Source organism: Mus caroli, unplaced genomic scaffold, assembly GCF_978045245.1.
Source record: "Mus caroli unplaced genomic scaffold, Mus_caroli_1 scaffold_1, whole genome shotgun sequence".
Taxonomy (NCBI): domain Eukaryota; kingdom Metazoa; phylum Chordata; class Mammalia; order Rodentia; family Muridae; genus Mus; species Mus caroli.
In genome coordinates, this window is record NW_028227256.1 from 169,368,403 (window position 1) to 169,379,729 (window position 11,327).

The 11,327-nt window shown below is 46.1% G+C and overlaps 1 protein-coding gene and 1 non-coding gene across 2 annotated transcripts; one reads left to right on the forward strand and one right to left on the reverse strand.

Annotated features, from left to right (window-relative positions):
• Nucleotides 1-602: 602 nt before the first annotated feature.
• LOC115032553 (U5 spliceosomal RNA) lies at nucleotides 603-718 on the reverse strand. Its single transcript, XR_003838198.1, has one exon. It is a non-coding gene; the product is annotated as a U5 spliceosomal RNA (small nuclear RNA).
• A 408-nt stretch (nucleotides 719-1,126) lies between these two features.
• LOC110299590 (aly/REF export factor 2) lies at nucleotides 1,127-5,717 on the forward strand. Its single transcript, XM_085842978.1, has one exon. It carries the CDS (start codon nucleotides 1,213-1,215, stop codon nucleotides 1,882-1,884), a length of 672 nt encoding a protein of 223 aa, XP_085699104.1. The 5' UTR covers nucleotides 1,127-1,212; the 3' UTR covers nucleotides 1,885-5,717.
• Nucleotides 5,718-11,327: the final 5,610 nt, after the last annotated feature.

The following is an 11,327-nucleotide window of genomic DNA, read 5'->3' on the forward strand; positions in this document are numbered from 1 at the left end:
GGCTACACAGAGAAACCTTGTCTCGAAAAACCAAAAAAAAAAAAAAAAAAAAAAAAAAAAAAAAAATACCATGTCTACTGACTTCCCACAAAAACGCTAAGTCCGGGGGCTGGTGAGATGGCTCAGTGGGTAAGAGCACCCGACTGCTCTTCCGAAGGTCCAGAGTTCAAATCCCAGCAACCACATGGTGGCTCACAACCATCTGTAACGAGATCTGGCGCCCTCTTCTGGTGTGTCTGAAGACAGCTACAGTGTACTTACATATAATAAATAAATAAATCTTTAAAAAAAAAAAAAAAACGCTAAGTCTTATTTTTAAGGATTTATGTGTATGAGCACACACTGGAGCTGTACGGATAGGTGTGAGCTTTCATCTGTTGTTGAGAATTGAATTTAGGAACTCCGCTCGCTCCCAGAGACATAAGTCTATAAGCACGCTGTACATCTCTCCAGATTTCATCATGGTCGCTTACGTGGGTGAGTGCTCTTATCCATGAGTCGCCTCTCTAACCTAAACGCAAGCCGTTGATATTTAGAGTGGCTAACACGTGATGCATGCAGTAAAGAGGAAAAGGCAAAGTCTAATCTTTAACAACATTAGTAGCCTTACAAAAGCAAGGCCTCAAAAAATTGGTTTAAGACTCAGAGTTGTTCCTCTCCACGGAAATCTTTAGTAAAAGGCGAAAGATTTATACGATCTGAAGAGAAACCAGAGTATGCCCTAGTAGGCCTAGTGTACAGTTCTCGGCCGACTGTATTTCCTAGGTCACTAATGGTGACTATTTACTCCTAAAGATAGTGACTACTTTACTATATCAGATAAATCTTTGAAGCTTCTATAACATTAAGGAATAGAATGAGTAAAACAGAACAACGAAAAAAACACGTCACACTTTTAAAGTATGCAACCATCTGTGTGCACTGCATTGTGGGTATGCAAATATCGCGGAGAAGCCGCTTGGCCGGCTCGGTTTCCGGAAGTGCCTTGAATTTGTCCCAGATGTCGCTAAGCGCTGGGCGGCCACCAGGGGTCAGAGCGAAAGCCAGATTCACAAGCGCACAGACTTCCAATTTCCAAGTGTGATTTTGGTGCGCTTGGGATTCCAGCACCGGTAGGAGAGGCGGAGTCAAGGCGGGGGAATCATTGAGTTTGAGTCCTATCTGGTCTGCACTGCGAGGGCCCGGCCAGCCAGGCCCGGATCCGCGCCCGCCATGGCCGACAAGATGGACATGTCTTTGGACGACATCATTAAGCTGAACCGTAGCCAGCGCCGGGTGAATCGAGGCGGCGGGCCTAGGAGGAACCGGCCCGCCATCGCCCGCGGCGGCAGGAACCGGCCGGCACCGTACAGCAGACCGAAACCACTTCCGGACAAGTGGCAGCACGACCTATTCGACAGCGGCTGCGGGGCTGGGGAAGGCGTGGAGACCGGTGCCAAGCTGCTCGTGTCAAACCTGGACTTCGGGGTGTCAGATGCTGACATTCAGGAACTCTTTGCTGAATTTGGAACGTTGAAAAAAGCCGCTGTGGACTACGATCGCTCTGGACGAAGTTTAGGGACGGCGGATGTACACTTTGAACGGAGGGCAGATGCCCTGAAGGCTATGAAGCAGTACAAGGGCGTCCCTTTGGATGGCCGCCCTATGGACATCCAGCTTGTCACGTCACAGATTGATCCACAGCGAAGACCTGCACAAAGCGGAAACAGAGGCAGCATGGCAAGGAGCCGTGGCTCTGGAGGTTTTGGTGGCGGCGGCAGCCAGGGAAGGGGTAGAGGCACTGGCAGGAACTCAAAGCAACAGCAGCAGCAGCAGCAGCAGCTTTCTGCAGAGGAGTTGGACGCACAGCTGGATGCTTACAATGCAAGGAGGGACACCAGCTAAACAACCGAGTAAATCCGCACAAGAACCGGGACCCAGACGCCTCGTCTGTGATGCCTTAGAGGGAGGGTAGGCAACTGGACTGTGCAGACAATGGTGAATTTGTTTTTTTGTTTGTTTCTTTTTACTTCCTGTTTTAAAATAGGATCTAAAAACTCATGTAAAGTTTTTTTTTTCTTCTTTCTTTCTTTCTTTCTTTTTTTTTTTTGTAATTCTGAAACAGACCTGTTTTGTACTGAGTTATTTTTTGGGATAAGTTTTCCTGGTTGCTGTTGTGGAGAAGGTGGCATTTTCACCTTTGTCATAATAAAATAGAAATGTGTGTGGAACTGGAAAAATTAAAAAAGACAATGAAAAAATTACAAATCACAATATGACTTTTATGGACAGAACACATGACTGACTAGCATGCATGAAGAAGTGGGTTTCATTCTCAGCTCCAACATGAAAGAATTAAATAAGAATTGAAAAAACCTTGCCTTTGATGCAGCTCAGTGACAGAGTGCCTACCCACCATGAGCAAGGAAGGAGGTGGGTTTAATTCCATGGAAAGTCTTTTCTGTCTGGTAGGGGTGGTACCTACCTGACCTCTCAGTGTTGGTAAGGCTGAGACAGGACTGTGAGTTTTAGTGAGATATGACTAATCTAAAGTAAAATCAAATGCAGGGGTGGTGGTGGTGGCGGCTCATGCCTTTAATACTAGTTTCTAGCATATACAGACTCCACAGAGAAACCTTTTCTCAAGCCCCTCTCCCCAAAACCCTGCCCCCCAAAACAACAACAAAACAAAAAACAAACACCAACTTTCTTTTTTTTTTAACATAATATTTTTATCAATTATTTGGGACTTTCACACCGTGTACCATGATCAAGCTCACTTCCTACTCTTCCCGTTGTATCTTTAATTTTCCAAATCTTCTTCTTCTTATTATTATTTTATTTTATTTTAATTTTTTCTCGAGACAGGGTTTCTCTGTGTAGCCCTGGCTGTCCTGGAACTCACTTTGTAGACCAGGCTGGCCTCGAAGTCAGAAATCCACCTGCCTCTGCCTCCCAAGTGCTGGGATTAAAGACGTGCGCCACCACAGCCCAGCCCAAATCTTATTTTTAATGATAGTTCTTAAACGCTTTAACCTCCCTTGTAGCCCACCACCCACCAAAGTGGTGGGAAAGAAAGGATACGGGGGATGTGGACCTGTTTAGAAAGATTCTTTGGAGCAAATCCCCTCTGTGTTGTTTGGAAATCGGCAGTTCAGTTCACTGGTCATTGGTCAGCACAGTTTGATCTACTTGCAAACACTTCACAGATACACCAAGGTTGTGGATAGCCCTGGGGCTAATTATATTTGATGAGTCGGCACTCAGGTGATTCCCTGTAAACCTGCTTCCCACCTTAATTTGTAAAATAAAGGAGAACTGATGATTGGGCAGATAAAGGGAAGGTGGAGCAGAAGGTTGGGAGAGAGAAGAAGAAGAAAATGGAGGAGGGAGAGGATGCAGAGGAGGAGGAGGAAGAAGAAGTGGAGCAGAAGCACATGTCCTGGAGAAACCTCAAGTTCTAAGGGGTCTCATAGATGAGGAAGATGGTAGTGTAGCGGTAGATCTGCCCAATCTAGGCGCACTGCATGCAATCATATTAACTGACTTGTGTTTTCATAGCCGGGGCATATTTGGGTTGGAGATTTACTGTAACACACCAGCAGTCCAGTTTGGTGGAGTCGGCATAGCAAACAGGAATCAGCAGCAGTGGCCTACCTAGCAGAGACAGCCAGGCCTCAGCCTCAGCTCTAGTCAGCAGGAGGGATGCCAGAAATTCTCAGCTGTGCCTCTCTCAGGGAATCGAAGATCAGAGAAAAGACCCACAAGTGTTGCACAGCTACCTCTATAATCAAGCCAAGCTCAGTCTCTGTCACTGTCTGTTGAGTCCTATTTATAACCCTCCAAACATCACATGTCCTCCACGGGTCTTGCCCTAGCACGTGCATCTGTCTCAGCTGACATCACTGCCCATCAGCCCAAGTCTGCAGAAGCAGCAAGAAACTGCAACACACCACCAGAAGTGTTTTAGTGTGTTTCTCTCTATGGTGTCCTGACAAATGCAGCTCAGCTATGCAGTGTAAGGAGGACCGGTACATGCATGTTGTTAGCAAAGAGTCCTTCGTCATGTGTCCTTTCACGTGTTTGCATCCTCTCTCCTGTGTCTGCATCAGCAAAACCTTCCTTCACTTGTCTTAGTCTTTCACCTGTGTCCACTTCATGAAAACACTCCACATGTTTGCCCCAGCAAAACACCATCCGACACAGCTGACTTTCCAAAGAACCCTTAAGTTTCCACTTCATCCCATGTCTACTGGATCTTTCTTGAGACTCCCCCAAAAGAAAAACAGAACAAAACAAACAAACAAAAAGTACCAAACAAACTTGAAAAAAACAAAAGCGAAATAAAACCAAGTCCGTTGGTGTTTGGTGTTGTTTATATGCTCACTGGGGCGAGTTGAAACTCCCAGTGGCCACCACTCTAAGGAAAAGCTGAGTCCTTCACTGCACTGCCTGCTGGAAGTCACTGTGGAGAGCTACTAGCATCCCTCTCACACCTTTTAAGAGTTCTCTTTGATGGCTTCCTTCTTTATGCTGTTACTTTGGGGTGAGTGTGTGGAGGTAGGTGTTGTCACAGAAGCCTTCTACGTCCATCTCAGTTGCAAGTCTGCAGTCATTGATAATCCCTGCAGGAGAAGCTTCCTTGCCCTTTACAGTCAGCCCGAGCATGGATCCCGACCTTCTACATGGCTTCTGGCAACAGCTCAGGCTACAAACACCCACAGGGTCTCCAGCACCAGCACATGCCAAGGACCTCCACTTGGTCTCTTGTGGCATTCTATCCCCCATACATCAGCATGACCCTCTCCTGAAGCATGGGGCCATGGACCAGCATGGCCTCTGGGAGAAGAACACACCGTGGATGTCTTTAAGGAAGTGCAAGCCATTTGTCATCTCAAACATCCTGTTGCTGTTCAGATGCAGAGCGCTCCTGTGACCAGGCAGCTTGTTCTGGGGGCTGAGTTCACGCAGGCTGTAGGCTGCTGCGCTCCACTCTACAGATCCTCCTGGATAGAGTGACCTGTTCCTCCATCAACCAGAGTCTTCTCTCACACTGGTCACAGCTGTTGCATCTCCAGTTGTACCGGGTACACACACACCACTCTGCTCCTCCACCTGGTCCTCCTGTCCATCACATATGCGTTAGCTGTGGCCTTGGAAGCTACAGTGTGTCGCCCGCCCAGGAGTCACCTTTGCTCCAACAGCTCAGCATGCAAATGTTCATTGTAATGAGTCATTGGCCTGGTTCAAGACCTCTGGCTTCTAGCTTCTGCCATAATATCAATACTGGACCCTTACTGAGACTCCCTATTAGACATCCTGCTGGTGCCCAGAGTCACGGTGATCCTGCCACTCTGGTTCTGCAGAGCCACCACCAGCATGTGGTCCAGCAGCTCATAGATAGAGTAGATGATGGGGTGGACCAACTCAAAGTCCTGGATCTGGGCCTGGGTCATAGCTAAGTTGGACAGCTTGACCTCCACATAGTGTGGAGAGGGAGGTGGGGCCATCCTTGCCTCTGCTGGTGAGGCCCTCAAGTCTTGTGTTTAAGGATTATTTAATAACACAGAAATGTACTCTACAGTTTTGTGAAAGTAAAAAGCAACCTAGGACTTCTGTGCTTATTTATTTCCAGTGCTTGGGGTTGAACGTCGTTGGGTCCGACACACTCTCTCACCCAGCTTTACCTCACCGTTATCATGGCTGGAGAATAGTGGAGGTTGTTTGTTTGTTTCTTTATAAAACTGATCCAGACATCACTAAGTCCAAGTGGGTTATGGAGCAGGCCTTGGTTTCTCTGCTGTGCTGAGAGTACAGGTGTGAGCCACTATTTGAACTTTTGAGACAGAGGAAAACCTTGAACTCCTGACAGGCTGTCTCCTCTTCCTCAGTGCTAGAACTGGTCAAGTGTCTGTCACTGTGCTCAGCATCACTGACTTTTTTTTTAAAGTTCTGCAGTAAATATTCATAGAAGAATAGGAAATAAATCTTTAAAGGGATTTTATATAATAAGCAATATGCATATGTAAATGTGGTATCAATTATTTAATTGATCCTACATAAGAATGCATGTAGACTAATAATAGTGGCACACACCTGTAGTCCTAGCACTCTAGGATGCTGAGGCCGGAGGACTGCTGTGAATTCATTGTTTTTCTAAGTTACAAAGTAAGGTTGAAGGATAACCTGAGCTAGATAGCGAAATCTTGTCTCAAAAATAAAAAATAGCCAGTAGTACTGACCCATGCCTTTAATCCCAGCACTCAGGAGGCCAGGCAGGGGCATTTCTATGAGTTAGAGGCCAGCCTGGTCTACAGATCCAGTTCCAGGGCAGCTAGAGCTACACAGAGAAACTGTGTCTTGAAAAACCAAACCAAACCAAACCAAACCAATAAAACCCCCCCAAAGCAGAAACTGGAGAGAGGGTTCAGCCACTAAGGATGCAGACTGTTCCAGCCGAAGGTTCCAGCTAGATTCCCAGCCTTGTCTCAGGTTGCTCCCAACCGCCTGTAACCCTTTTATCGACACACACTGTTGTTAATATTTTGCCATCTTTGTGCCCTCCCTTCATTCACCTGTGAGTCTGCAGGGGTGTAGGGGAAGGAGGAGGAAGGGAGGATAGCCCACGTCCAGCCAGAGTTCCTCCTATGTTCTGGGCAGGTGGATGCAGGAGGACTGCCAGACGCTTTCCACTCAGCCTGGGTGGGCATCTAAGCCACTGACCCCACTCGACAATGCAACAGCCATGCTATCACACTGAGATAACCCTGTACACAAGGAAGAAGCAACACCTAGGAGGAAGAGATCCATTCCACTGAGGGGACGTAGCAGTGATGCTCAGAAGATGAAGGAATGACACTGGAGCAGGAGAGATGGTGCTTGGAATGGAGCACCAGAGAGATGACACAGGGAATGGAGCACCAGGAAGTGTGTACTGACTATGCACTGAATCTGGGGACCATTGTAACAGACTCTCAGACCTTAACACAACTGAAACCATGTTAGATGCTCCAAGACAGCATCCCGACCACATAGGCCCCTACACCGCATGCCTTTAATCCCAGCACTTGGGAGGCAGAGGCAGGCAGATTTCTGAGTTCGAGGCCAGCCTGGTCTACAAAATGAGTTCCAGGACAGCCAAGGCTACACAGAGAAACCCTGTCTCGGAGAAAAAAAAAAAAAAGAGAGAGAGAGAGAGAGAGAGAGAGAGAGAGAGAGAGAGAGAGAGAGAGAGAGAGAGAGAGAGAGAGAACAAAGACTTAAATCATAGTTCATAGTTCTGGGAAAGTCCCTAAAAGAACTAACCTTACATTTTGGCTTCTGTAGCTATGCCTATTGCTACCTATTTTTGGTAATTGAAGTGTGTTAACCGGGATTCATTTTTTTTGTGCATAAAAGCCAAGAAAAATAAAGCTTATGGATACATGATTTGTTCTGCATGGTTGATTCCCTGTGTAGCCCACCAGCCGTGAATAAAGGCTTTCTATTGGCTATAGGAGTCCGTGTGTTCTCTGGAGAGTCACTTCCCAACACCATTGTCATTTGAAGATTAGTTGAACTACTCCAAAGTTTTTATTCACTTATGGTGATATTTCTCTTCCCAAACAGTACCCACCCCTCTCTCAGGACTCCACTGAGCTCACTGTCTTTCTTATTAGGAGGTCAAACAAGTGCCATGTTCCCTTTGAGGTCATTACTTGTCTCCTCTGCATGGAGAAGAAGGTGCAGAAGGGTGTGTCCATAGCACTCAGAATTCTATGATGTCTCTAGCTAGAGTTGTAGGATAGTAGTAACTGAGAGGTTACCCAGCCTCTGCAGCCAGGGGCCTCAGGAATTAGGTGTCCTGTGTAGCACCAGAGATGTAACTCTAAGCAAGGGTCTTGGATGGTGACAGGGCTGGGAGGTGGACCTATGGGGGAGGGATAAGGTTGCAGTAGAGATGATCACTGTGTAGCCTGGGTCTGCAGAGGGCGCCACGAGTGATGACTTTAAGGTTGGTGCCCTCTGTGGTCCATGCTGGGAAAGTGTGAGGATGTGAGTGTGGCTCAAGCATGCCAGGGAGAGGGCTGGAAGGTCACCCCTTGACATAGGGATGAAGAAGTGAAAAGCACTGATCCAGAATCCCACACTCACCCATCTAGGCTCAAAGGTAAGTAGGTGGTGGCAGTGTGACCATTATCCTTGGAACTGGGGGTATCTGAGCATGGCTGGAGCCCCAGAGAGGTCAGCTCTGCTGAGCACTGTGCATATGGGTCTTTTGCTCAGTGAACTCTCCTGCTCTGGTCAGGCTTAGTGTTGGTTGCTTTCCAGAACCCTGGCTACTTCAACATCCAGGCAGAGAACCTGGGCATCTGGCATGTGCCCAACAAAAGGCCCCTGCACAACTGGAGGAACAGCTCCCTGCTGAGGTACCGCACCTTCACTGGCTTCCTGCAGCACTTGGGACATAATCTGTTTGACCTCTACCAGGTTCTCAAGACTACTGGCTGAGGCTCCCTCTCATGGGTGTGGAGAGAGGCAGGTGTTTAAGGTTGGGTGGGAACCATCATTCCACGGGTTTGTGTTCCATATTTCCCTAACTCTAAAGTGTAATGAACATAAAAGTAACTTTTATTTGCCTCAAATAACTGTCATCTAGGTTTACTGCTTCCATCTGCTATCCTAGGCCTAGTTATGGAAGCTTCTAGCCTCTGTACAATCTTATCTAGGTCTAGGATGTTTTCAGCCTCTGAGACAGACTGCTGAATAGGCTCACCCTTTCCTGGTTCTTTTTTTTTTTTTTTTTTTTTTTAAATATAAGGGCAACTTCATTTCTTTTTTGAAGAAACATTTATTTATTTATTAATTACATGTAAGTACACTGTAGCTGTCTTCAAACACTCCAGAAGAGGGAGTCAGATCTCATTATGGGTGGTTGTGAGCCACCATGTGGTTGCTGGGATTTGAACTTCGGACCTTTGGAAGAGCAGTCAGGTGCTCTTACCCACTGACCCATCTCACCAGCCCCCCTTTCCTGGTTCTTTCTGATCTCTGGCCAGCTGATTCAACTGAGCTGTTCTGGTTCAAAGCTCCCTTCCACACTGCCTGATTCAATCTGGCTTCTCTCAGCTTCTTCTGAATTCTGCCTGGCCTCATACTAACTTTGACAACATGTTCTAATCTTCTGGGTCCTTCTCATTCTCTGGCTTGTTCTGTCCTCATCTGTGTCTAGCTTGTTATCTCTCTTCACCCTGTCTCTGTACAACTGTCCCAGTAAAACTCCCTCCTTTTTCTCTCTTTCTCTCTCTAAGATGCCTGTCTCTTCCCTGCTCTCCTGAAAGATGGGTGTACACTATTCTGTAAAATCTTTCTCTGTCTCATCACTTTGTCTGCCACTTAGTCAGACATCACTTTCAAACCTGGGTTGTCGCAGACCCTCTGGGCCCCTGTGTCTGCGTAAAATGAGTCTCTCAAGCAGATGGACAAAGAGTTGGATGAAGTGACAAACAGACATACACAGGAGAGGTTGTGCAGAATCTGAATGTAATGTTCTGGTAGAGCCTCAGACTTTTTATAATACAGAGTAAATTGCAAATAAGGCACATTGAAGTTTTTCAGGTGCAAGAGGAGTGACTTCAAAAGGAACCAGATAAATGTTTACACTAGAGATTATCACCCTGCCTAGGATCAGCCTAATGCCAGGCAAGAAATTTACACTTCAGTGTTAATAGCACCAGGGGGTTTTAACTCTTGACAGGCCTCAAGAATAATGTAGTGTCACTGACCCCGAAATTCTCTAGGCCTTGTTAAATTTTATCTTGTCTGGAGAATCCTCATTATCAGGATAGTATATTAACTCACTCTTGGCATGGAATGTAGTCTGTAATAAAATTTTTATCTTAGTGAGAATACCAGTCTCTTATTGCAGACAACTGAGTTAATGGCTCTGATTTATTGTAGTGCTTAATTAGTTACTGAATAGGTTAAGCTCCTTGCTGCTATCTGGGATCTTAGAACACTGGGAGTGGCTTTAGCTAATGCAGAATACAATCTTAAAAGGCATTAACAATAAGGTAATACTAAATAGAGAGCACGTGGATCCATACACTAGACTAACTCAGGAGTGGAAAATTGATTATATGGTTTATATAGATTAGGGAGAGAGTGCCAGACTCCAAAAAGAGAGTTTCCTTGAAACTCTTTTCTTCATGAGCCAGCTTCCCAGCTTTCGCTTTGTCAAACTGACTCAACCAAAGTACGTGGCACTGGGTTCTTCTACAAAAGAAGTCTACCTTCATTGTTTGGGATTAAAGGTGTACACTAAAGGTTTGTCTGCATTCCAGCCAGAGGGATTAAAGGCTAAGGTTGAACCACACCACAACTAGAAGCAGTATTTATTTATTTATTTATTATATGTAAGTACACTGTAGCTGTCTTCAGACACTCCAGAGAGGGAGTCAGATCTTGTTACGGATGGTTGTGAGCCGCCATGTAGTTGCTGGGATTTGAACTCCGGACCTTTGGAAGAGCAGTCGGTGCTCTTACCCACTGAGCCATCTCACCAGCCCCGAAGCAGTGTTTCCAGTAAAGAACACAACAATGGGTTTCATAGTGTGATCAAATGTCCTGCAACAAAAGATGGGTCCCTTAGGAGTTTTGAACCAAGAAAGGCATTAACAATGGAAAACATTCTTTCTTCTCTGACTAGTTTGGAAACAACCTCAGTTACTGGGCCAATGCTGTGCTCCTCCATGCAGGGCAGTGATCATGGGAATGCCAGTGCTGTAGTCCTTATGCAGTACCTTCTTTTCTTCTTTGTAGAAGTATCCGGTGAAATATGGAGGAGGAAAGTGTTGGACTGACAATGGCCCAGCAGTACCTGTGGTCTATGACTTTGGTGATGCTCAGAAGACAGCCTCTTATTACTCCCCCTCTGGCTAGAGTGAGTCTATAATGCTCCTCTGAACTCTCTGCAGGACATGGGTGATCAATTCAGTTATGACAAGTAGCAGTCATTTACCAACCATTGCAGCCTGCTCTTCTTGTGTGAATGTTTGTGTTTTGTTTCACTTCATTTGCATGATTACCCTTGAGCTCTGAACTATAACTAACCCAGTTTACAGACCAGGAGACTGGAGCACTGAAGGTTCAGGAACTTGGCTGAGAGCACAGGGGATAAGCAGGAGAGTTGGCATTTGCACTGGGGAAGCTTGGCTCTAGAATCTCAATATCAATCAGGTGTCTTAGGACCAGGCCAGGTTTGTGTGCACAGGGCAGAACAATAGAAAAAAAATGAAGTTTTATTTCTCTCATGAGGGGTGATTGTTGTGTTGTTTAAAATAAATGCAACGATGGCAAAAGTAAATGCT

Excerpts from the sequence above, each read along its gene's own strand:
- LOC110299590 (XM_085842978.1), top strand. The coding sequence starts at position 1,213 with ATGGCCGACAAGATGGACATGTCTTTGGACGACATCATTAAGCTGAAC.